This window comes from Mustelus asterias, chromosome 29 (genome assembly GCF_964213995.1).
Source record: "Mustelus asterias chromosome 29, sMusAst1.hap1.1, whole genome shotgun sequence".
Lineage (NCBI taxonomy): Eukaryota > Metazoa > Chordata > Chondrichthyes > Carcharhiniformes > Triakidae > Mustelus > Mustelus asterias.
In genome coordinates, this window is record NC_135829.1 from 24,865,823 (window position 1) to 24,893,603 (window position 27,781).

Genomic DNA, 27,781 nt, shown 5'->3' on the forward strand with positions numbered 1-27,781 from the left:
CTGACTTTAAATCTGCATATAGATTGAGAGAATCAAATTAGTCACAGTACAATAGAGGAGGAGTATGCAGGATGGTTTTCTGGACCAATACGTTGAGGAATAAACGGGAACAGGCCATCTTGGATTGGGTATTGTGTGATGAGAAAGGATTAGTTGGCAATCTATTTGAGAGAGAACTCTTGGGGATGAGTGACAATAATATGATAGAATTCTTTTTCAAGGTGGATAGTGACTTAGTTCATTCTCAGACCAGGGTTCTGAATCTCAAAGGTAACTATGATGGTATGAGACATGAATTGACTAAGATAGACTGAGAAACATTACTGAAAGGAAGGTCAGTGGACATGCAAAGGCAGGCATTAAAGGAACAAATAGGTGAATCTATTGGAATTCTTTGACGATGTAACTAGTAGAGGTGACAAAGGAGAACCAGTGGATGTGGTTTATTTAGACTTTCAGAACACTTTCGACAAAGTCCCTGACCCGAATCCTATAGAGTTAAAGTGCATGGGATTGTGGGTATTGTCTTGATGGACAAAAAGCTGGTTAGCAGACAGGAAGCAAAGAGTTGACATAAATGGGTCGTTTTAAGATTGGTGGGCAGTGACGAGTGGGTACTGCAGGGATCTATGCTAGGACCCCAAATGTTCACATTTTGAGAGGGAACAAATTATATTATCTCCAAATTTGCAGATGATACAAAGTTGGATTGGAGGATGGGCTGTGAGGAGGATGCAGAGATGCTTGTGTGTTTTGGACAGGCTGAATGAGTGGACATACGCATAGTAGATGCAGATAAATGTGAGGTTATCCACTTTGATAGCAATAATAGGAAGGCAGATTATTATTTGAATGGGTGTAAATTGAGAGAGGGGGATAGCGGGATCTTGGTGTCCTCGTGCATCGTCAGTGAAATGAAAGTAAGTGTGCAGGTACAGCAGACAGTAAAGGAAGCAAATGGTAGCTCGCCTTCAGAGCGAGAGGATTTGAGCATAGTCATACAGCATGGAAACAGGTCTTTCGGCCCAACTTGTCCATGCCGCCCCTTTTTTAACCCCTAAGCGAGTCCCAGTTGCCTGCGTTTGGCCCTTATCCTCTATACCCATCTTACCCATGTAACTGTCTAAACGCTTTTTAAAAGCCAAAATTGTACCTGCCTCGACTACAATCTCTGGCAGCTTGTTCCAGACATTCACCGCCCTCCATGAAAAAATTGCCCCTCTGGACCCTCTCACCTTAAACCTATGCCCCTCTCGTTTTAGACTCCCCTACCTTTGGGAAAAGATATTGACTATCTAGCTGATCTATGCCCCTCATTATTTTATAGATCACCCCTAGGGCTCCTATGTTTCAGAGAAAAAAAGTCCTAGTCTATCTAACCTCTCCTTATAACTCAAACCATCAAGTCCCAGTACATCCTAGTAAATCTTTTCTGCACTCTTTCCAGTTTAATAATATCCTTTCTATAATAGGGTGATCAAAACTGTACACAGTATTCCAAGTGTGGCCTTACCAATATCTTATTCTTAAAGAGACTATCTTCTAGTGAGAGTTTCTCTTCTATTACTATCAGCAATTGAGCTCGTTTCCCTGCTTTGCTGGATAAACATGTGGTGTGGAGACTTCACCCGTGAACACTAGATTCTTGTAATCCTCCATGCACTGGTCTTTTCCAATTGAAAATGACTGGTTTTTCACAAGTGGCGCTGATGGTATCTTCAGATGTTCGTTCTTATGACAAAAAAATGTTGGTCCCCTTAAATCATACTTAGCTCTATTATCTTTTCTTTTACTGAACAGAGAAGTATCTATTTTATTTCTGTTTTTCTCCCTCTATCTGCTGCTCTACTTGGTGTTCTCCCTGTCGTGCACACTCTCCTGTGCACTCCTCCAGCCCCCCCCGCCCCAATCTCCATGGGCTGAACTCTCTGCTGTCTATCTGTCCAAAAGCTCAGAGACAAAGTCTGAACACGGTCAGCGCAACAGTATTTTCCTTTCTTTTCAACTGTGAAATACATTTATATTGGGGTGGCACAGTGGTTAGCATTGTTGCGCCTCAGCACCAAGTACCCAGGTTCAATTCCAGCCTTGAGTGACTCTGTGGGGTGTGTAAATTCTCCCCGTGTCTGCATGGGCTTCCTCCAAGTGTCCCTGTTTCCTCTCACAGTCCAAAGATATGCAGGTTCAATGGATTGGCAATGATAAATTGTACCTTAATGTCCCAGGATGTGTGGGTTAAATGAAATAGCCATGGTAAATGTGTGGACTTATAGGGATAGAGTGGGGAGAAAATATTCTGTAAGATACTCTATAAGAAAATCGGTGCAGAATCTGGGCAAATTGGCCTCTTCACTGTCAGGATTCTTTTCAGGACTCTATGACATTTCGATACCTGTAACCCCCTATATCTTTCTTCCATTAAAGCATAGAACTTAGAACAGTGCAGCACAGAAACAGGCCCTTCGGTCTGCCATTTTGTGCCGAACATGATGCCAAATTAAACTAATCCCTTCTACCTGCCCTTGTTCCATATCCCTCTATTCCTTCAATGTTCATGTCCTACTCTAAAAGCCCCTCAATTGCCTCTGCCGTATCTGCCTCCGCCATCATCCCTGGCAGTGCGTTCCAGACACCTACCACTCTGTGTACAATACTTGCCCCTCATCTCCTTTGAACTTTCCCGCTCTCACGTTAAGTGTTTGCCCCCTAATATTAGACATTTCAACTCTGGGAGAAAAAGATTCTGACTGTCAACCCTATCTATGCCTCTCATAATATTATAGAGTTCGATCAGGTCTTCCCTCAGCCTCCGCCGTTCCAGAGAAAACAACGTTAGTTTGTTAGCCTCTGCTTATAGCTCATACCCATTGGTGGAGTAGTGGATGAGGTGGAGGGCTGTTGTAGGCTGCAAAGAGACATAGATAGGATGCAAAGCTGGGCTGAAAAATGGCAAATGGAGTTTAACCCTGATAAATGTGAGGTGATTCATTTTGGTAGGACAAATTTAAATGTGGATTACAGGGTCAAAGGTAGGGTTCTGAAGACTGTGGAGGAACAGAGATCTTGGGGTCCATATCCACAGATCTCTAAAGGTTGCCAGTCAAGTGGATAGAGCTGTGAAGAAGGCCTATAGTGTGTTAGCTTTTATTAACAGGGGGTTGGAGTTTAAGAGCCGTGGGGTTATGCTGCAACTGTACAGGACCTTGGTGAGACCACATTTGGAATATTGTGTGCAGTTCTGGTCACCTCACTATAAGAAGGATGTGGAAGCGCTGGAAAGAGTGCAGAGGAGATTTACCAGGATGCTGCCTGGTTTGGAGGGTAGGTCATATGAGGAAAGGTTGAGGGAGCTAGGGCTGTTCTCTCTGGAGTGGAGGAGGCTGAGGGGAGACTTAATAGAGGTGTATAAAATGATGAAGGGGATAGATAGAGTGAACGTTCAAAGACTATTTCCTCGGGTGGATGGAGCTATTACAAGGGGGCATAACTATAGGGTTCGTGGTGGGAGATACAGGACGGATATCAGAGGTAGGTTCTTTACGCAGAGAGTGGTTGGGGTGTGGAATGGACTGCCTGCAGTGATAGTGGAGTCAGACACTTTAGAAACATTTAAGCGGTTATTGGATAGGCACATGGAGCACACCAGGATGATAGGGAGTGGGATAGCTTGATCTTGGTTTCAGATAAAGCTCGGCACAACATCGTGGGCCGAAGGGCCTGTTCTGTGCTGTACTGTTCTATGTTCTATGTTCTATACCCTCTAAACCAGGCATCATCAATGTAAACCTCTTCTGCACCCTTACCAAAGCCTTCACATCCTTCCTGAAATGTTGGGACCAGAATTGAACACAATACTCAAGTGTGGCCCAAACAAGGTTTTATAAAGCTACAACATGACACCCTGGCTCTTGTACTCAATGCCCCGAGCAATAAAGACAAGCATGCCATACGCCATTTTTACCACCCAATCTACTTGTGTGGCCACTTTCAGAGAGCTATGGACTTGAACCCCAAGATCCCCCTGTATATTAATGCTGTCCAGGGTCCTGCCATTAACTGTATACTTCCATAACATTTGGTCATCTAAAGTGCAGCACCTCACACATGCCTGAATTAAACTCCATCTGCCATTTCTCCGCCCATAATTGCAACTGATCTACATCCCGCTGTATCCTTTGACAACCTTCTACATGATCCACAACTTCACCTGTCTTTGTCGTCTGCAAACTTACTAACCCACCCATGTACGTTTTCATTCAAGTCATTTATATATATCACAAATAGCAGAAGTCCCAGTAAGGATCCCTGTGGTACACCATTAGTCACGAACCTCCAACCAGAAAAACACCCTTCCACCACTACTATTTGACTTCTATGGGCAAGCCAATTCTGAATCGAAGTGGCCACGTCACCGTGAATCCCATGCATCTCAATCTTCTGGATGAACATACAATCAGGTCAAAGGTCTTACTAAAATCCATGTCGACAACATCCACTGCTCTACCCTCATCAATCACCTTCACCGTCACCTCAAAAAAAAATCAACCAAGTTTGTAAAACATAACCTGCCCCACACGAAGCCATGCTGATGTTCCATAATTAGGCCATGCTTTTCCACTTGTGTGTAAATCATATCCCTAAGAGTCCTCTCCAATAGCTGTCCAACCACCGATGTGAGACTCGCTAGTCTATAATTCCCTAGATTATCCCTATTTCCTTTCTTGAACAGAGGAGCAACATTAGCTACTCGCCTGTCCTCTAGGACCTCTCCAGTGGTTAGTGAGGTTATAAAGATTTTTGCCAGGGCCCCACCAATCTCCTCTCTTGTCTCTCAATAACCTGGGGTAGATCCCATCAGGCCCTGGGGACTTATCTTCCTTAATGCTCTTCAAGAGACCCGACACCACTTGTTTCTTGACCTCAAAATGCCCTAGCATATTAGCATGTTCCACACTGATCTCACTATCCACCGTGACCACCTCCTTGGTGAATACCGACGCAAAGTACTCGTTTAGCATCTCTCCCATTTTCTCTGCCTCCAAACACAAGTTCCATCCTTTATTCTTAAGTGGTCCTATCCTCTCCCTAGTCATCCTCTTGTCTTTAATGTATGTATGGGATTTTCTTTAACCCTATTTGCCATGGTCATTTCATGGCCCCTCCTTGCTCTCCTAATTCCTGGCTTGCGTTCTTTCCTGCTTTCTTTATATTCCTTATAGGTCCAATTTTAGTTTCCTAAACCTATGCTTTTTTTCCTTTTTGACTAAATTCACAGCCTCCCTCGTTATCCGAGGGTCCCTTGCCTATCATTGCCCTTTCTCCTTACTGGAACATGCCAGTCTTGAACTCTGATCAGTCAGTCTTTCAACAACTCCCATATGTCAAATGTGGACTTGCCCGATATCAGCTGTTCCCAATTAACTCTCCCTAGCTCCTGCCTAATACGGTTGTAAATTGTCCTCCCCCAATTTTGTACCTTCCCACAAGGTCCTGACTTATCTTTATTCATAGCTATCTTAAAACTTGCGAGTTGTGATCACTTTACAAAAGGCTCTCCCACTGAAAGGCCAGTTACCTGGCCAGGCTCATTTGCCAATACAAGGCCTAGTATGGCTCCTCCTCTGGTTGGACTATCCACAAATGTTTCAAGAAATCCTGTTTGATGCACCCAAGAAATTCTGCCCCATTAAGCTCTTGCTCTAAGGAAGTCCCAGTCAATACTGGGGAAGTTAAGGTTACCCACTATGACAATCCTGTTGTTGCATCTTTCCATAATCTGCCTACATATTTGTTCCTTAATGTCCCGGTGGCTGTTGGGGGGCCTATAGTATAGTCCCATCAGGATGATTGCACACTTATTTTTGCGCTCTACCAATATTACCTCAGTGGATGAGGCTTCTTGTATGTCCTCTGAGTGCAGATGTGACATTCTCCCTGATAATACAATTCCTCCACTTCTTTTACCACAAAGAATAGTACAGCACAGGGACAGGCCCTTTGACCCTCCAAGTCTATGCCGATCATGTTGTCCTATCTAGACCAACCGCCTGTATCCCTCTATTCCCCGTCTGTTCATATGTCTATCCGGATAAGTCTTAAATGTGGCTAACGTGTCTGCCCCAACCGCCTCACTTGGCCGTGCATTCCAGGCCCCCAGCACTCTGTGTAAAAAACAAAACTTTGCCTGCACATCTCTACTAAATATTTACCCCCTTACCTGCTTGTAATTGTCATTTCTGCCTTGGGGGGTAAAAGCTTCCAACTGTTCACCCTATCAGGTCCCTCAGTTGGAATGTTGAGCAGGCAGTATTAGCCCTCTGGTCACAACACCATAGTCCCATGACCTGATCCAGGCTCTAAGCTCATCTGCCTTATCCATAATATTCCTTGTGTTGAAATAAACACACTTCAGCCCATCAGTCCCATTGTGTTCATTAACCTGTCCTTCCTCTCAGACTTTCTGGTCCTGACATCTACTCTCCCCTGAATCCCTCCACTTGCTGACCTGCTGTTGTGGTTCCCAGCCCCCTGCCACTCTAGTTTAAACCTTACCGAGTAGCACTAGCAAACCTCCCTGCAAGGATATTGGTTACCCTCCAGTTTAGGTGCAACCCGTCCCTCTTGTACAGGTCGCCCCTACCCCAGAGAAGGTGCCAATGATCCAAGAACCTGAAACCTGACCCCTGCACCAGCTCCTTAGCCACACGTTCATCTGTCCTATCTTATTATTCCTTGCCTGACTAGCACGTGGCGCTGGCATTAATCCAGAGATTACTACCCTTGAGGGCCTGTTTTTCAGCCTCTTTCCTAACTCCCTATACTCACTTTGCAGGACTTCATCCCTCATTCAACCTGTGTTGTTGGTACTAATGTGCGCAACAGCCTTGGGTGCTCACCCTCCCACTTAAGAATTTCATGCAACCGCTCAGAGACATCCTTGACCCTGGCATCAGGGAGGCAACGCACCATCCTGGAGTCTCAAATGCGGCCACAGAAATGCCTGTTTGTGCCCTTAACGCACGAGTCTTCTACCGCTATCGCTCGCTTGGACTTTGCCTGACCCTGCAGAGCTAGCTGTGGTGCCACAGGCTGCTGCAGTTATGCTCCCCTGAGAGGCTACACCCCCCCCCCCCCCCCCTCCCCCCATAGTATACAAAAAACAGTATACCTGTTAGAGAAGGGGAATAGCCAAAAGAGACTCCTGCATTACTTGCCTGCTCACCTGGTGGTTATCCATCTACCTGACTGAACCGGAGGTGTGACCACCTCTCTATAACTAGTGTCTATCTTACTCTGTGCCCTCTGTATGCTCCTCTGGGTGTCCATTCTCTTTCTCTGTCACAATCACATCTATTCTGGTGGCGCAGTATTCCACATGAGCACTTTGATATATCTTCCTTTTTCCTCAGTAGAAGATTCAGATCCCCACTTTGCAACCAGGGCTGACAGGCCCCAAAATGTGACTCTGCCATTTCCCACACTTCTGCACAAACTCCATCCACTCCCCCCCCTACTGGATAGCATTTTCCTTGTCCTCGGCTTTCACCTTAGCAGCCATTGGATCATTCACTGCCATTTTTGCTATACCCATCGTGATGTCACCACCAAATTTGTATTACTCTCTCTGGTCCAGTCCTCAATTACTCCCAACAGTACCTTCACTTCCCGAGCACCTTTCCATGCAAGTTCGAGATGCGAAATCTCTCCCTTTTCCCCAGGTCCACCTCCAGTCTCTGCTGTTTAAAAGTGTTAAAGTCACCATAGTCCCAGGTGACCATAGGCTGCTCTCCTCTTTGAGTGGCGAGAGCTGACTGATGGTGATTTAACCTGAGGGTCACCGCACCTCAGGCAAGGGGCAAGGTTGAGAATAACTTTAGCTGTTATAGGAATTGAGCCAGTGCTGTCAGCATCCCTGTGTCGTTATCCAGCCATCTGAAATAACCGAGCCGACTAATGTGGGGAATAGCCATGCCCAGTATCTCCTCAAGACTATTAGCGCTCTTCTCTTAGGCAGGCCCTTGGAACCGAGGAGGACTTGCTTTCACATTAAATATGAGTTCTCAGGTAACTGAGGAGTCCAATATGTGACCTATGCTCTCGCTCAGGTGGGGCAGAGGATAGCTGGAGGAACAAAGAAAATTACAGGAACAGGCCCTTCGGCCCTCCAAGCCAGCACTGACCATGCTGCCCGACTGAACTAAAACCCCTTATCCCTCCAGGGATCATAGAACATAGAACAGTACAGCACAGAACAGGCCCTTCGGCCCACGATGTTGTGCTGAGCTTTATCTGAAACCAAGATCAAGCTATCCCACTCCCTATCATCCTGGTGTGCTCCATGTGCCTATCCAATAACCGCTTAAATGTTCCTAAAGTGTCTGACTCCACTATCACTGCAGGCAGTCCATTCCACACCCCAACCACTCTGCGTAAAGAACCTACCTCTGATATCCGTCCTGTATCTCCCACCACGAACCCTATAGTTATGCCCCCTTGTAATAGCTCCATCCACCCGAGGAAATAGTCTTTGAACGTTCACTCTATCTATTCCCTTCATCATTTTATAAACCTCTATTAAGTCTCCCCTCAGCCTCCTCCACTCCAGAGAGAACAGCCTTAGCTCCCTCAACCTTTCCTCATAAGACCTACCCTCCAAACCAGGCAGCATCCTGGTAAATCTCCTCTGCACTCTTTCCAGCGCTTCCACATCCTTCTTATAGTGAGGTGACCAGAACTGCACACAATATTCCAAATGTGGTCTCACCAAGGTCCTGTACAGTTGCTGCATAACCCCACGGCTCTTAAACTCCAACCCCCTGTTAATAAAAGCTAACACACTATAGGCCTTCTTCACAGCTCTATCCACTTGAGTGGCAACCTTTAGAGATCTGTGGATATGAACCCCAAGATCTCTCTGTTCCTCCACAGTCTTCAGAACCCTACCTTTGACCCTGTAATCCACATTTAAATTAGTCCTACCAAAATGAATCACCTCACATTTATCAGGGTTAAACTCCATTTGCCATTTTTCAGCCCAGCTTTGCATCCTATCTATGTCTCTTTGCAGCCTACAACAGCCCTCCGCCTCATCCACTACTCCACCAATCTTGGTGTCATCAGCCAATTTACTGATCCACCCTTCAGCCCCCTCCTCTAAGTCATTAATAAAAATCACAAAAGAGCAGAGGACCAAGCACTGATCCCTGCGGCACTCCGCTAGCAACCTGCCTCCAATCCAAAAATTTTCCATCGACCACCACCCTCTGTCTTCGATCAGACAGCCAGTTACCTATCCAATTGGCCAACTTTCCCTCTATCCCACACCTCCTCACTTTCATCATAAGCCGACCATGGGGGACCTTATCAAACGCCTTACTAAAATCCATGTATATGACATCAACTGCCCTACCTTCATCAACACACTTAGTTACCTCCTCAAAAAATTCTATCAAATTTGTGAGGCACGACTTGCCCTTCACGAATCCGTGCTGACTATCCCGGATTAATCCGCATCTTTCTAAATGGTCGTAAATCCCATCTCTAAGGACCTTTTCCATCAATTTCCCAACCACCGAAGTAAGACTAACCGGTCTATAATTACCAGGGTCATTTCTATTCCCTTTCTTAAACAGAGGACAACATTCGCCATTCGCCAGTCCTCTGGCATCATCCCCGTGGACAGCGAGGACCCAAAGATCAAAGCCAAAGGCTCTGCAATCTCATCCCTTGCCTCCCAAAGAATCCTAGGATACATTTCATCAGGCCCAGGGGACTTATCGACCTTCAGTTTATTCAAAACTGCCAGGACATCCTCCCTCCGAACATCTATTTCCTCCAGCCTATTAGCCTGTAACACCTTCTCTTCCTCAAAAACATGGCCCCTCTCCTTGGTGAACACTGAAGAAAAGTATTCATTCATCACCTCGCCTATCTCTACTGACTCCATACACAAGTTCCCACTACTGTCCCACTAATAATATTCTTCTTCATGTATTTGTCAAGGTGCCCCTGAAAAGTCATTATCATATCTGCTTCCACTACCTCTCCTGGCAGTGAATTCCAGGCACCCACCACCCTCTGTGTAAAAAACAACTTGCCTGATACATCTCCTTTAAACCTTGCCCCATCACACAAAGAACAATACAGCACAGGAACAGGCCCTTCGGCCCTCCAAGCCCGCGCCGCTCCCCGGTCCAGGATCCCCACCCAATTTTCCAGCCTATCTACATACCAATATCCTATCCACCGAGCTGTCCCTCACAGCTACGATGCTTTGTTCATTACAACCTATTAACTCACCCCCTCCCCCCCATTCCAGACCATGTGATCTCCAGGGAGAGGTGAAAACCCAGAGTGAAAAACCCCAGGGCCAATATGGGGAAAAGAAAATCTGGGAAATTCCCCTCCGACCCCCTGACTCGAAACGAGTCCAGGAGATCACAATGGCCCCGATCGGAAAATGCTTCCCAACCCTAGTCATTTCCACTTCCACGAACACCATATGAATTCCCTGCCCCCGAGACAGGTTCCCAACTATCCGCAGTCTCGCTCTGTACTGGCACCAGCAAGATGATCATAGAATGAAGCCTTGAAACGAGAAACCAGGAACAATTAGCCCGCGCCGCTCCCTGGTCCAAACTAGACCACTCTTTTGTATCCCTCCATTCCCACTCCGTTCATATAGCTGTCTAGATAAGTCTTAAACGTTCCCAGTGTGTCCGCCTCCACCACCTTGCCCGGCAACACATTCCAGGCCCCCACGACCCTCTGTGTGAAATATGTCCTTCTGATATCTGTGTTAAACCTCCCCCCCTTCACCTTGAACCTATGACCCCTCGTGAACGTCACCACCGACCCGGGGAAAAGCTTCCCACCGTTCACCCTATCTATGCCTTTCATAATTTTATACACCTCTATTAAGTCTCCCCTCATCCTCCGTCTTTCCAAGGAGAACAACCCCAGTTTACCCAATCTCTCCTCATAACCAAGCCCCTCCATACCAGGCAACATCCTGGTAAACCTCCTCTGTACTCTCTCCAAAGCCTCCACGTCCTTCTGGTAGTGTGGCGACCAGAACTGGATGCAGTATTCCAAATGCGGCCGAACCAACGTTCTATACATCTGCAACATCAGACCCCAACTTTTATACTCTATGCCCCATCCTATAAAGGCAAGCATGCCATATGCCTTCTTCACCACCTTCTCCATCTGTGACGTCACCTTCAAAGATCTGTGGACTTGCACACCCAGGTCCCTCTGCGTATCTACACCCTTTATGGTTCTTCCATTTATCGTGTAGCTCCTCCCTACATTATTCCCACCAAAATGCATCACTTCGCATTTATCAGGATTGAACTCCATCTGCCATTTCCTTGCCCAAATTTCCAGCCTATCTATATCCTTCTGTAGCCTCTGACAATGTTCCTCACTATCTGCAAGTCCTGCCAGTTTTGTGTCGTCCGCAAACTTACTGATCACCCCAGTTACTCCTTCTTCCAGATCATTTATATAAATCACAAACAGCAGAGGTCCCAATACAGAGCCCTGCGGTACACCACTAGTCACAGGCCTCCAGCCGGAAAAAGACCCTTCCACTACCACCCTCTGTCTTCTATGACCAAGCCAGTTCTCCACCCATCTAGCCACCTCCCCCTTTATCCCATGGGATCCAACCTTTTTCACTAGCCTACCATGAGGGACTTTGTCAAACGCTTTACTAAAGTCCATATAGACAACATCCACGGCCCTTCCTTCGTCAACCATTTTGGTCACTTCTTCAAAAAACTCCACCAGGTTAGTGAGGCATGACCTCCCTCTCACAAAACCATGTTGACTATCGTTAATGAGTTTATTCCTTTCTAAATACGCATACATCCTATCTTTAAGAATCTTCTCCAACAACTTCCCCACCACGGACGTCAAGCTCACCGGCCTATAATTACCCGAGTTATCCTTCCTACCCTTCTTAAATAACGGGACCACATTGGCTATCCTCCAATCCTCTGGGACCTCACCTGTGTCCAGTGACGAGACAAAGATTTGCGTCAGAGGCCCAACGATTTCACCCCTCGTCTCCCTGAGCAGCCTTGGATAGATTCCATCAGGCCCTGGGGATTTGTCAGTCTTTATATTCTCTAACAAACCTAACACTTCCTCCTTTGTAATGGAGATTTTCTCCAACGGTTCAACACTCCCCTCCGAGACACTCCCAGTCAACACATCCCTCTCCTTTGTGAATACCGACGCAAAGTATTCATTTAGGATCTCCCCTACCTCTTTGGGCTCCAAGCATAAGTCCCCACTTTTGTCCTTAAACCTATGCCCCCGAGTAATTGACTCTTCCACCCTGGGAAAAAGCTTCTGACTATCCACTCTGTCCATGCCCCTCATAATCTTGTAGACTTCTATCAAGTCGCCTCTCAACCTCCGTCGTTCCAGTGAGAACAAACCAAACTTCTCCAATCTTCCTCATAGCTCATGCCCTCCATACCAGGCGACACCTGGTAAATCTTTTTTGTACCCTCTCCAAAGCCCCCACATCCTTCTGGTAGTGTGGCGACCTGAATTGAACACTATATTCCAAGTGTGGCCTACCTATAAAGCTGCAACATGACTTGCCAATTTTTAAACTCAATGCCCCGGCCGATGAAGGCAAGCATGCCGTATGCCTCCTTGACTACCTTCTTCACCTGTGTTGCCACTTTGTGTCCTGTATACCTGTACACTCAGATTCCTCTGTCTATCAATACTCTTCAGGATTCTGCCATTTACTGTACATTTCCCATCTGTATTAGACATTCCAAAATATATTACCTCACGTTTGTCTGGATTAAACTTCATCTGCCATCTCTCCGCCCAAGTTTCCCAGCAATCTATATCCTGCTGTATCCTGTGATGGCCCTCATCGCTATCCGCAAATCCACCAACCTTTGTGTTGTCCGCAAACTTACTAATCAAACCTCCAAATCATATATATACATATATAAAAATGCACCCTTCCACTGCAATCCTCTGTCTTCTATGACCGAGCCAGTTCTGGTACCGGTGGTTGAGGTGCCTGGGTTGCCATGTGTTCCTTTCACTGTTAATGCTTGACTTCAGTTGCTCTTGGCGATGGAATATGAGGTTTTAGCTCCTTCTCAGATGCTTTTCCTCCACTCTGGGTGGTCTTGGGCCAGGAATCCTCAGGTGTTGGTGGTAATGATACAGTAGGGGGTGTTCTTGAAGCATTTTCTCTGCCTCCTAGGGTTCACTTGCCGTGTCAAAACTCTGGATTGAATGCTTGTTTCGGGAATCTCATGTCAGGCAGGCAGACGATGCGGTCCAGCAGAGCTGATCGCGCATGGTCAATGCTTTAATGCCGGGGATGTTAGACTGAGTGCTGGTGGTACTTCCCCAGGATCTTGAGGTGTCTGCTGTACACAGTTCACATTTCTGAGCCATATAGGACTGCTTTGTAGTCTGAACTTGTTGCTGAGTCAGAGGTCCTGTCAGGTGGCCGAAAGCTGCGCTGGCGCACTGAAGGCGGCCCTGAATCTCACCATTGATGTCTACCCTTGTTGACAGGCCTCAAGTGTGGGGAGGGGGACTTTTGTCTTACAGATGTGTAAGGCTCATACGCCTCACTGAAGATGTTGTTGATGATTTGGAGCTCCGCTTCCAGATGTGCACAGATGGAAGCATAGTCTGCATACTGTAGTACAGTGATAGAGTGTGGGGATGACCTTGGATCTGGCCTGCAGGTGGTGGAAGTTGAACAGATTCCCATTTGTTCTGTGCTTTATCCACTTGCTGACAGTGAGATGGAGCATGGAAGATCAAAAAGAATGTTGGTACGATGACACAGCTCAATTGCGAATTGGGTCTGTGGTGGAAATAAATTTTGAAGAGGTAAAGTATCAAGGAGTGTTTAAATGGATAATTGTAAGTTAACCAGCTAAACAATTCACTGGTTGTGTGTGTATTATATATATATATATATATATATATATATATATATATATATATATATATATATATATATATATATATATATATATATATATATATATATATATATATATATATATATATATATATATATATATATATATATATATATATATATATATATATATATAGGCAGCTTGTTCCAGACACTCGCCATCCTCTGTGTGAAAGAATTGCCCCTCTGGACCCTTTTTATATTTAGTTTGAGACACCTCAACCTTTTGGAAAAGATGTTGACTATCTAACTGAGCTATGCCCCTCATTTTTTTATAGACCTCTGTAAGATCACCTCCAAGTCTCTCACGCTCCAGGGAGCAAAGTCCCAGCCTCTCTTTATAACTCAAACCATCAATTCCTGGTAGCATCCCGGTAAACCTTCACTCTTTCTAGTTTAATAATATCCTTTCTATAATAGGGTGACCAGAACTGTACACAGTATTCCAAGTGTGGCTTTATCAATGCCTTGTACAACTTCAACGAGACATCCCAACTCCTGTATTCAATGCTCTGCCCAACGAAACCAAGCATGTTGAATGCCTTCTTCACCACTCTGTCCACCTGTGGCTCCACTTTCAAGGAGCTATGAACCTGTACCCCTAGGTCTCTTTGTTCTATAACTCTCCCCAATGCCCTACCATTAACTGAATAAGTCCTGTCCTGGTTCGATCTACCAAAATGCATCACCTCGCATTTATCCAAGTTAAACTCCATCTGCTATTCATCAACCCATGAGCCCAATTGATCAAGATCCCATTGCAATCCAAGATAACCTTCACTGTCCATTATAAAGTAAAGTAAAATTTATTTATTAGTCACAAGTAAGGCTTGCATTAACACTGCAATGAAGTTACTGTGAAATTCCCCTAGTTGCCACAGTCCAGCGCCTGTTCGGGTCAATGCACCTAACCAGCGCATCTTTCAGGCTGTGGGAGGAAACTGGAGCATCCGGAGGAAACCCACGCAGACACGGGGAGAGTGTGCAAACTCCACACAGACAGTGACCCAAGCCTGGAATCAGACCTGGGTCCCTGGCGCTGTGAAGCAACAATACTAACCTACTGTGCCACCAATCTTGGTGACATCTGCAAACTTACTAACTATGCCTCCTAAATTCTCATCCAAATCTTAATGTAAATGACAAATAACAGTGAAACTAGCATCGATCCCTGAGGCACACCACGGGTCACAGACCTCCAGTTTGAAAAACAGCCCTTTACAACCACCCTCTATCTTCTGTCATCAAGCCAATTTTATATCCATTTGGCCATCTCACCCTGGATCCAGTGAGATTTAACCTGATGCAACAACCTACCATGCAATACCTTGTCAAAGGCCTTGCTAAATAAAGTCCATGTAGGTAACATCAATTGCACTGCCCTCATCTACCTTCTTGATTACCCCTTCAAAAAACTCAATCAAATTCGTGAGATGTGATTTTCCCCACACGAAACCATGCTGACTGTCCCTAATCAGTCCTTGCCTCTAAATGTCTGTAGATCCTGTCTCCCAGAATACCTTCTAACAACTTACCCACTACAGACGTTAGGCTCACCGGCGTGTAGTTCCCAGGCTTTTCCCTCAGCCCTCCTTAAAGGCACAACATTTGCCACCCTCCAATCTTTAGGCACCTCACCTGTGGCTGTCAATGATACAAATGCCTCTGCTAGGGGACCTGCAATTTCCTCCCTACCCTCCTACAACGTCCTGGGATACACTTCATCAGGTCCTGGGGATTTATTTACCTTGATGTGCTTTAAGACTTCCAGCACCTGCTTCTCTGTAGTATGTACATTCTTGAAGTCTGCAATATTTACTTCCCAAGTCCCCTAACATCCATGCCTTTCTCAACAGTAAATACTGATGAGAAATATTCATTTAGGATCTTGCCTGTCTCTTATGGATCCGCACATAGATGACCTTGTTAATCCTTAGGAGGACCTACTCTCTCTCTAGTTACTCTTTTGCCCTTTGTGTTTGTAGAAGCTCTTTGGATTCTCCTTTGCCTTATCTGCCAAAGCAATCTCGTGTCCCCTTTTTGCCCTCCTGATTTCTCTTAACTCTACTCCTACACCCTCTATACTCTTCAAGGGATCTACTAGATCCCAGCTGCTTATGCATGTCATGTGCCTCCTCCTCCTTGACCAGGGCCTCAATATCCCGAGTCATCCAGAGCTCCCTACTTCTACCAGTCTTGCCCTTCACTCTAAGAGGAATGTGCTTATCCTGAACCCTGGTTAACACACTTTTGAAAGCCCCCCACTTACCAGCCATCCCTTTGCCTGCCAGCAGACTCCCCCAATCAACTTTAGAAAGTCCCTGTCTCATACCATCAAAATTGGCCTTACCCCAATTTAGAATTTTAACTTTTGGGCCAGACTTATTGTTCTCCATCGCTATCTTAAAACTAATGGAATTATGGTCACTGATCCCTCACTAACACTTCTGTCACCTGCCCTTCCTTATTTCCCAAGAGGAGATCAAGTTTTGCCTCCTCTCCAATAGGACCACCCACATACTGAATGATAAATTTCTCCTGAATACACAACAAATTTCTCTCCATCAAAGTCCCTAATACTATGGCTGTCCCAGTCAATGTTGGGAAAGTTAAAATCCCCAACTATTACCACCCTATTTTTCTTGAAGCTATCTGTAAACTCCTTGCAAATTTGCTCCTCAATTTCCCGCTGACTATTTGGGGGGCTACAATACAATCCTATCAAAGTGATTTCCCCCTCATTTCTCAGTTCTACACATACAGACTCAGTGAGCAAACCCTCAGAAAGATCCCCTCTCAGTGGGTGATGTTTTCCCTAATCAAAAGTGCAACTCCCCCTCCTCTCTCTCCTCCTGTTCTAGAATCATAGAAACCCTACAGTGCAGAAAGAGGCCATTTGACCCATCGAGTCTGCACCGACCACAATCCCACCCAGGCGCGACCCCCATATCCCTACATATTTTACCCGCTAATCCCTCTAACCTACGCATCTCAGGATACTAAGGGGCAATTTTTAGCATGACCAATCAACCTAACCCGCACATCTTTAGACTATCTTTCTATCTTTCCGATAGCATCCGCACCCTGAAATATTGAGCTACTAGTTCTGTCCCTCCTTTAGACATGTTTTTTTTTTAACTGGTCGGTGCAACATCGTGGGCCGAAGGGCCTGTTCTGCGCTGTAATGTTCTATGTTCTATGTTCTATGTTTCGGTAATAGCTATAATATCCCAGTCCCATGTACCCATCCGTGCCCTGAGTTCATGGGAAGAGAGGGAGATAAATGCCATGGTCTTGATGGAAGTATAAAGGTATGAAAATGCTTTTGTGTTGTAATTGTCAGAATTATGCTGAATAGAATAAAGCCACTTGGCATATGAGACAGTTGCTACCAGTGTGCAAATTTGACCCATGGCCAAATTAAGCGGGATGAGTAAAAGAACAGTACAAATTGATAAGCCTTGAACATCCCCTCTTTAAAGGGGAATGAGTGGTTGATTGGGGGTGTGAAGTGTAGACATTGGTGGACTGTTGGGCTTTGGATTACGCAGCAAATTTTCTTGTGGCACACTCTGTTCTGCTCTTGTCAGCAAGATCCGGGCTTCATCTTCACTCCCTTTCAGTTGCAGTAACCATTAAGTTCTGTAACTTTTGAAATGGCTTCTGCACAACATTGGGAAGGAAGGCGCAGGCAATGAATTGTATATAACAGAGTCAAGGCACGGCAGGATGAACTTATAAAAAGGAAGCAGTCTAAAACTTCAGATCAACCAATGACAAAGCTCCTGAGTTGGAAATTTCAACTGAAGATCAGACCGCTGGTTACAACCGGGTTAGAAGATACTCGTCCACAGACTATAATCAGCAGTGGTGAAGAATTGAAGGGGCGGCACGGTGGCACAGTGATTAGCACTGCTGCCTCATAACACCAGGGACCCAGGTTTGATTCCCGGCTTGGGTCACTGTCTGTGTGGAGTTTGCATGTTCTCTGTGTGTCTGCGTGGGTTTCCTCCGGGTGCTCCGGTTTCCTCCCACAGTCCGAAAGGCGTGCTGGTTAGGTGCATTGGCCATGCTAAATTCTCCGTCAGTGTACCTGAACAGGCGCTGGAGTGTGGCGACTAGGGGATTTTCACAGTAACTTCATTGCCGTGTTAATGTAAGCCTACTTGTGACTAATAAATAAACTTAATTAGCTTATTTACTTGAGCCATCGGCACCATAATCTCTAGAACATAGAATAGTGCAGCACAGTACACGCCCTTTGGCCCACGATGTTGTGCCGAACCTTTTCCGAAACCAAGATCAAGCTATCCCACTCCCTATCATTCTGGTGTGCTCCAGGTGCCTATCCAATAACCGCTTGAAAATTACCAAAGTGTCAGACTCCACTATCACAGCAGGCAGTCCATTCCACACCCCAACCACTCTGAGTAAAGAACCTACCTCGTACATCCCTCCTATATCTTCCACCACAAGTCTTATAGTTATGCCCCCGAGTAACAAGTACATCCACCCGAGGAAATAGTCTCTGAACGTCCACTCTATCTATCCCCCTCATCATCTTATAAACCTCTATTAAGTCGCCTCTCAACCTCCTCTGCTCTAAAGAGAAAAGTCCTAGCTCCCTCAACCTTTCCTCATAAGACCTACCCTCCAAACCAGGCAGCATATTGGTAAATCTCCTTTGCACTCTTTCCAATGCTTCCACATCCTCCTTGTAGTGAGATAATGAAAGTCCTCCCTCCAACTGAGAAAAGTTCTTTATGGTTAAAACAGACAGTACCAGGAAGTTATATTCAGTTTGTTGAACAATTGCAGTACCAGTCTAACAAGCTCAAGTAAATTAAATCTCTTCAGCATTAAAATAAAATCAACAGATTCATTGTAATCACGGCCTTTCATGACCTCCGCTACCAGACCCAAACGCGCTGGTTGCAAATAACCTCTTGCCATTACCCACAGATTCTTCTTGCTTCACTGGTTCCAGAAATGAGTACTGGAGGCAGTATGCAACTATCTTTAGCAATCCTGCTGACAGACACGAGCTGAAGTTAGTGCTTTGAGTGAGGGGCACATGCAACGCCAATTCAGCAATGTGGCAGATATTAAATGGAGAATCACAGACCGGTAGGTAGGGGAACTCTAGGCTGACATCAGTTTTAGCTCAGACTTCTGACTTATCACCATCCTGTCAGTAACTGGATAATCAGCACAGGATGGAACGCAGGAAGTTGAGGTTCCATTTTTAAAATTAATTCATTCGTGGGACTTGGGCCTCATGGCTGGCCAGCAATTTATTGCCCATTCCTTGTTGCCCTTGAGAAGGTGGTGAGCTGCTGCCTTGAAATGCTGCAGTCCTGTGCTGTGGGTTGACCACACTCTGGTTAGGGAGGGAATTCCAGGATTTTGACTCCCTCACTGTGAAGGAACAGTGATATAATGGTTGATGATTCTATTCTCATTTTATCTACTTTTTCATTTCAGGGACACAGCTGGTCAAGAAAGATTCCGTACCATCACAACAGCATACTACAGAGGAGCTATGGTAAGTATGTACAGCCTGCTGGATTCTAAATTAGTGTCTCCTCACAAAACAATACATTTATACTTATTTTTGACTTCTAGACTAATAAGAAACCATTTTCCACTGGCTGATTATTTTTCAAAAATATTGCCACCCCATTTGAAGTGTTGAGTCCAGTGGAGCTGTGTCATGGTTAAAAATAGTTTATCTGCTTGATGCAGGCAATTGCTTTGCATGTGATAAAACTCATCACTTTCTGATGGCTCCTGGGCAGGACAACAGCTTAATGCAAGAAAAGAAGGCACAGTCTATGTGCTTGTTACAAAGGCCCTGATAAAAATGTTAATTTATATGTGGGTTGGACATACCTCCCCCATCCTAATGTGGGGCGGGGGGAGAAAATGGGTTGGCACAATTCAAATATCTGGCCACATATTTCTTGAAGGCCTTCTGCTGTAAAGTGCATTGGCCTGGCAAAATGCAAGTTCATACCTGTGCTTTCTGCACATTGCATTCTGCTAACTGATAGCTACCACTGTAAGGTGAGTACTCTATTCTTTCACTCGCAGCTAGTTATTGAATGGAATTCGCTGAACTCTTGGATAGGCTGTCTGCCAGGCTTTTTTAAACTGGGAGATGTACATTAATTTCTTTAAATATTGTGTATAATCTTGCTTTTGATTAGGTTTTTTCCCCCCACTAATCTTTGTTAGTGGAATAACTGTCCTTTACAGGGTCTGAAAGTAAACTGCAATCTTTCCAGATAAATATTTCTTCTGAATCTGCCCTTAATAGTCATGATCAGTATAAAACTATTATCAGTATATAATCTACAGACTATAGCCACCATTGTTTCAAGGAAAAGCAAGGTGATGCTGCTAGACGTACAGCTACATATGCAACTATTCCACCCCTAAACGCCTCTCCCTTTCTGAGCTTTTTTACGGCAACTTAAAGCTCAACTCTTAGACCAAACTTTTGTCACCTGTTTGAATATTTTCTTATGTGGCAAATTTTACTTGGTAACACTTTTGTGAAGTAGCTTGGAAAATGTTACTACATTAAGGATACTGAATATTCTGATTTAGATGGAAGAAGGAGAGTAGAAATGGACTGAGTATAATGAATGTCTAACTGCCTAATTGCCTTCAGAAGGTGGTGATTTGTCGTTTGTTTATAGGGAATAATGTTGGTGTATGACATCACAAATGAGAAGTCTTTCGACAATATAAAGAACTGGATAAGGAATATTGAAGAGGTGAGTATGTGCTTTATTGAAGGCATTAAGATTTGTCAGCATTATTCATATGGCAAATGCATACTGTAGGGTTCTACAGGTTAATTAATGCATTTTGAGTTTAACTGATGAACCACTTACAATACCATTGATGGATTATTATCAGTGAGTGGCGAAATAGTTAAAATGTGAGCATGATTTTAAAGTAAATGGACTGATAGGCATTGTGACGAGCATGCTACTATTTACAGCTTTGACTTCTAGGTATACGTCAAGCCCATACGTTTTGAACGATGCATCAGGTCTTTCATTAAATCAGTTGCTTGAGTTTGAGAATCAATGGTGTAAAACTGGCAAATGATTGTTTAGTCCCACTCTCTGCAGGTTTGAGAGTTTCAAATATTCCCAGTTTTGGGCCTGCATAATTAAAGCGCAGAGTGAAAGGAGCTTCTCTCAGTTTTTGGTCTGTGCTTTTAAGAGAGAAATCATAGAAATCATAGAAACCCTACAGTGCAGAAGGAGAAAATAGATTAAACTGTGGAATGTGATCTCTAAAACACTAGTTTTAAAAAACGCACAACTCCATATAAACGCCAGTCCAGCATTTTTATGGTCCATCTGTTATTGTCCTCCTTGAACTACCATAGTCCACGTGGTGTTGGGGAGGGAGTTTTAGGATTTTAACCCAGCAAAGTGAAACATAACAAAAAGCACAATCCCCAAATGGCAGTGAGAATTCCATTAGACAGTAGAATTTGGTTTATTCAATAGTGACCCTATTTACTTGATGCTAACCTTGGACACAATGACATTAACAGTCTTGAGTTTGAGCACAGCGGTTCACTTATGTGTAAAAGAAGTGTAATGTGTTCATATCTTCCTTGTGTTGCGAAGTTGGGCAGAGTAATTGTAGATTGGGAGGTAGGAAGTTTGAATTTTATGTTTGTAAGAATGATAGAATTGCAAAATGCTGGGGTGGGGGGGGGTGGTGGTGGTGGGTAGAAGCATTCAGACTAAGTTGGTAGGCAGGGCTACTGAAGTGTTTGCAGTGCTGTCAGAGGAGGTGTCAGCAAAATATGAAGAAGTAAGAAGGGCTATGTTGAATGCCTACGAATTGGTACCAGAAGCATATAGACAACGGTTCAGGAATGTAAGAAAGGAGCCAGGTCAGACTTGTTTTGAGTTTGAAAGAATTAAACCAAGCAGCTTCGATAGATGGGTGAGAGCGCATTAAGGATAGAAAAGACATATAAAGCACTTAGAGATATTATTCTGCTGGACGAGTTCTCCATTCCAGAAGTGGAAGAACTCATGTTGCGGAACAGAAAGTTAAAACAGCAACAAGAGCTGCAGAGATGGCGGATGAATACACATGGCATGGTGGCACAGTGGTTAGCACTCACAGCGCCAGGGACCCGGGTTCAATTCTGGCTTTGAGTCACTGCCTGTGTGGAATTTTCACATTCTCCCTGTGTCTGCTTGGGTTTCCTCCTGGTGCTCTGGTTTCATCCCACAGTCCAAGTCCAAAGATGTGCATGTTGGGTTGATTTGCCATGTTAAAATTGACCCTAGTGTCGGGGATTAGCAGGGTAAATATGTGGGGTTACGGGAATGGGGCCTGGGTGGGATTGTGGTGCAAACTCGGTGGGACGAATGGCCGCCTCCTGCACTGTGTAGGGATTCTATGATTAGTGCATAAATTGAAATCTAACTTGTGACTAATTTCATTCCGAGGAATAGAAATTGGGAAAGAGAGAGATCCTTCAATGAAAAACAAAGTAGATCACACTGGGAACAGTTCAGCACATGTGAGAAAAGAAACCCAAAAGGGTGGAGGGAGCTGTTGCGAAGTTGGGTAGAGTAGTTGTAGACATTAAAAAAGAGATGGAAGGTAGGAAGTTAGATTTGGTGTTTGTAAAATGCTCGGGGGGGAAAGCATTGCATGGCCCCTTTAAAAGGTGGTGCTTTTTATGTGCAGAGTTTTTTTTAAAAAAAGCAAGTACATAGGGAGCCCCAACTGAAACATTTGTATGGAAAGACCAAGCAGCAGTTTTTAACCAAGACAACAACAGGCTTTTGAATTTTGTCAGTCAATTTGAATCGGGCACTTAGATACCAAAAACCTATTAAATTTAAATCTGATGGTTTTGACATCCTAGGACCAATCCCAATTGTGGGAAATATTGATACGCCATCATGGGTATAAAAGAAAGGGGCAGTGAGACAAAGAAGTAGAGCAACTACCACCTGCCAGAGCCATCAGCTCTCAACTCTCTCTCTCTCTAGATGGTGCTTTCTCTCAGACATAGATGGAGCTGCGAGAGCCAGCGAGAGAGAGAGAGAATCGCTGTCTGTCATAGCTCCATCTATGTCTCAGAGAAACCACCATTTAGATAGCAAAAGTACCAAAGAAAAAGGAAGTTCCAGACAGAAAAGTCAACAGAGAAGGTCCAGAATATTCCGAAGACACAAAACCTGGTTGTAATTTAGAGAGTGAAGAAATTCTATATGTTAGTGAGTGGGAATTGTATTTATTTGAACAGCATACCATTAGAATTTTGTTCGGGAATAGTTAATAGTTGGAAGGAATTTATTTGGTTTGTTCATAGTTTAGTTAATTTGTTCACTTTGAGTTAGATAAATAAATTGTTCTATGTTGATTTTTAGAGAAAGTGCCAGGAGTATTTTGTATTTAAGCACTAGATGTTGCTGAAGAGCAGGTCACACCACTTCTCTCATACTTTGGGTGTTTGTGTTAGTTCCCAGAGGGGGGAATCCACCTCCGTTTTATAATGCTTGGACCTGTTTAATAACTAAGTTTTCCGTTGTGGGCATGGTGGTTCAGAATTTAGGATTATAGAGGTTCATAGCATGGAAACGGGCCCTTTGGCCCAACTTGTCCATGCCGCCCTCTTTTCTTTTAAACACTAAGCTAGTCCCAATTGCCCGCGTTCGGTCCATATCCCTCTACACCCATCTTACCCATGTAACTGTCTAAATGCTTTTTAAAAGACAAAATTGTACCCGCCTCTGCTATTACCTCTGGCAGCTTGTTCCTGATAGTCACCACCCTCTGAAAAAATTGCCCCTCTGGACCCTTTTGTATTTCTCCCCTCTCACCTTGAACCAATGCCCGCGAGTTTGACACTCCCCTACTTTTGGGAAAAGATGTTGACCATCTAGCTGATCTATGCCTCTCATTATTTTATAGACCTTCTACGCTCCAGGGAAAAGAATCCCAGTCTATCCAACCTCTCCTTATAACTCAAACCATCAAGTTCCAGGAGCATCCTAGTTAATCTTTTCTGCACTCTTTCTCGTTTAATAATATCCTTTCTACAATAGGGTGACCAGAATGATCCACAGTACTCTATCTTATTGTCTACCTTTTTTGTCTTAAAATTTTGAAAACGCAAGTGATATTTTAATTACATTGTAATTATGATAGATGCATCACAGCTTGAAATCCACAGCGAGTAGAATGGGTAGTTTAAATGGCGTTGCCCAGGTCTTCTCTTACCACTTTTACCATCCTACGAAATGAAAGCCAGCTCCAACAGTTTTTCTCTTGGCGCACTGTTGCTTATTTGCATCCACAGAGTATTTGAAAATATGGCAGAGCCTTTCTGCTTGCTACGCTCTTACAAACTTAAGTCCTGTTTGCACCACCCATCTAAGTATTCCCATTTTCCCTACATTTTTAATCTGAAATGGTAGGAATATGAACTACGTGGCTACATGGGGAGGAATCTGAGGGTGTTGGTGGATAGCTCACTGAAACTCTCTGCGATTGTATAACAGTAAGCTGGATTTTAGGTCCTTTTGCCGGAGCACAGATCCCTGAGCCACTAGAATGGCCACAGTATAAAATTCTGGTTAATGTATTAAGCAAGGATATGAGGTGCAGCATTGAAGGAGGCTCCCAAACTGAGGTACAGTTAGTGTTGAACTTGTGCAGGATCGCTCCAAAGTAATTGTTTCACCAGAATAAGCAAGCACAATATTTAAAATAATAAATTGAATAAATAAATTGAACATGCAAGTCAGCATTGGCAGTCTCCCAAACTGGATTCCCATGTTTTGGTTTCTTGCCTAACCTGTGATATTCGAAGTTTAATATGGTATTAATATATTTAGGCCTCACGTTGCTGACATTTTTTCCTGCTGCTTAACAAAGTAGAGATGCAATTTTGTAAATGAGCATCCTTTTTTAATGTCACGAGTTGGTGGAAAGGGGCGATTCTATTTCAAATGACCCCCAACTTTTGAGCACGTTACAATATAAACTGTGCATGATTAAGTTTGCTACTGAGCAATTGTGCAGTTTCAAGCTCATTTTTCTTAACCCAGGAATGTAGTGACATTAAGAGAGCATTACCTTGACACATTTTTACATAGATTTTGCCACCTTTTCTTCAGGAGTGGCTGAGAGGGGCAAGAGAATGGTTTGTTGCCACCTCGGTATAGCAACAGTCTGTGCATCAGTGTAGAGATATTTCTACTTGCAATAGTCAGATGAGTCATTTCCTCTTTTGCTTTGGGTTTTGTGAAAGAGCAGTGGCACCAACTGAGATACTGTGAACTGGCCCTGTCTTGGTGAAAGCGGATGGGGCAAAAGACACCCTATTGTGGGGGTGGGGGGGGAAGTAATATTTCGAAATTGCAAATGTATCCTGAAATAGCTGTGCATTTGTGATGTAAGTTGCCATTATGCAGCCTCTTTATCTACTTTGCTTTAATTGCAACAGATGGGAGGATTGAAAATTGATTGAGGTGAATTGCTGTTTAAGATTTAAAAGCAAAGTGTCTTTATACCTTTTTAGCATGCATCTTCAGACGTGGAAAGGATGATACTGGGCAACAAGTGTGATATGAATGAGAAAAGACAGGTTTCAAAAGAGCGAGGAGAGAAGGTAAGGCTGCAAGAAATTGTTCACCCTTAGAAACATAGAAAATAGGGGCAGGAAGAGGCCATTCGGCCCTTCAAGCCTGCTCCACTATTCATTCTGATTGTGGCTGATCATCCAACTCTAACCTTCCTCAACACCCCTTGGATCCCCTTTGCCCTCAAGTGCTATATCTAACAAAATATTCGATGCTTTGGCCTCAACTACTTTGTGTGGTAGCGCATTCCACAGGCTGACCACTTTCTGGGTGAAGAAATTTCTCCTCATGTCTGTCATAAACAGTCTACCCTGTGTCCTCAGACTGTGGTCCCTGATTCTGGACACTCCCACAATCTGGAACATCATTCATGCATCTACCCTGTCTAGTCCTGTTAGAATTTTATAGGTTTCTATGAGACCACATTCTTCTGAAACTCCTGTGAGCACAATCCTAATCAACTCAATCTTTCCTCATATGTCAGTCCTGACATCATAGGAATGAGTCTGGTAAAGCTTCTCTGCACTCCCTCCAGAGCAAAAACTTCCTTCCTCAGATAAGGGGACCAAAAGTGTACACCCTATTCCAGGCCTCACCAAGGCCCTGTATATTTGCAGCAAGACATCCCTTCTGCTATACTTGAATCCTCTCGCTATGGAGGCCGGCAAACCATGTGCTGTTTTTGATGCCTGTTGCACCTGCATGCTTACCCTTACGTTGACTGGTGTACGAGGACACCCAGGTCTCATTCTCCTCTCCTAATTTATTGCCATTCAGATAGAAACCTGTGTTCCTGTTTTTGCTACCAACATGGATAACCTAACATTTTTCCGAATTACACTGCATCTGCCATTCATTTGCCCACTCACTCTACTTGTCCAAATCACACTGAAGAATCTCTGCACCCTCCTCACAGTTCACCCTCTCGCCTAGTTTTGTGTCATCCGCAAATTGGGAGATGTTACATTTAGTTCCCTCATCTAAATCATTCCAGAACTGGCTTGCCTGCAGAAGGCAGAGAGTGGCTGTGGAGGGGTCTTTCTCTGCATGGAGGTCAGTGACCAGTGGAGTGCCCCAGGGATCTGTTCTGGGACCCTTGCTGTTTGTCATTTTCATAAATGACCTGGATGAGGAAGTGGAGGGATGGGTTGGTAAGTTTGCTGACGACACCAAGGTAGGTGGTGTTGTGGATAGTTTGGAGGGATGTCAGAAGTTGCAGCGAGACATAGATAGAATGCAAGACTGGGCGGAGAAGTGGCAGATGGACTTCAACCCGGATAAGTGTGTAGTGATCCATTTTGGCAGATCCAATGGGATGGAGCAGCAGTATAAAATGAAGGGTACCATTCTTAGCAGTGTAGAGGATCAGAAGGACCTTGGGGTCCGGGTCCATAGGACTCTTAAATCGGCCTCGCAGGTGGAGGATGCGGTCAAGAAGGCGTATGGCGTACTAGCCTTCATTAATCGAGGGATTGAGTTTAGGAGTCGGGAGATAATGCTGCAGCTTTATAGGACCCTGGTTAGACCCCACTTGGAGTACTGCGCGCAGTTCTGGTCACCTCATTACAGGAAAGATGTTGAAGCCATTGAAAGGGTGCAGAGGAGATTTACAAGGATGTTGCCTGGATTGGGGGGCATGCCTTATGAGGATAGGTTGAGGGAGCTTGGTCTCTTCTCCCTGGAGAGACGAAGGATGAGAGGTGACCTGATAGAGGTTTACAAGATGTTGAGGGGTCTGGATAGGGTGGACTCTCAGAGGCTATTTCCAAGGGCTGAAATGGTTGCTACGAGAGGACACAGGTTTAAGGTGCTGGGGGGTAGGTACAGGGGGGATGTCAGAGGTAAGTTTTTCACTCAGAGGGTGGTGGGTGAGTGGAATCGGCTGACGTCGGTGGTGGTGGAGGCAAACTCGTTGGGGTCTTTTAAGAGACTTCTGGATGAGTACATGGGATTTAATGGGATTGAGGGCTATAGATAGGCCTAGAGGTGGGGATGTGATCGGCGCAACTTGTGGGCCGAAGGGCCTGTTTGTGCTGTGGCTTTCTATGTTCTATGTTCTATATGTATTTTGAGTAGGTGGAGTCCCAGTACGACCATACTAGTCACTGCCTGCTACTTGGAAAAAGGCCTGGATATTCCCACTCTGTTTCTT

General features: G+C 44.6%; 1 protein-coding gene across 1 annotated transcript in view; it reads left to right on the forward strand.

The window, feature by feature from the left end:
* LOC144480591 (ras-related protein Rab-8B) overlaps positions 1–27,781 on the forward strand; it is a 138,993-nt gene that overhangs the window by 91,901 nt on the left and 19,311 nt on the right. The window contains exons 3-5 of the mRNA XM_078200220.1: positions 19,469–19,529; positions 20,689–20,766; positions 25,569–25,658. Coding sequence (XP_078056346.1) covers positions 19,469–19,529; positions 20,689–20,766; positions 25,569–25,658 — 229 coding nt within the window. The remainder of the gene's footprint in view (positions 1–19,468; positions 19,530–20,688; positions 20,767–25,568; positions 25,659–27,781) is intronic.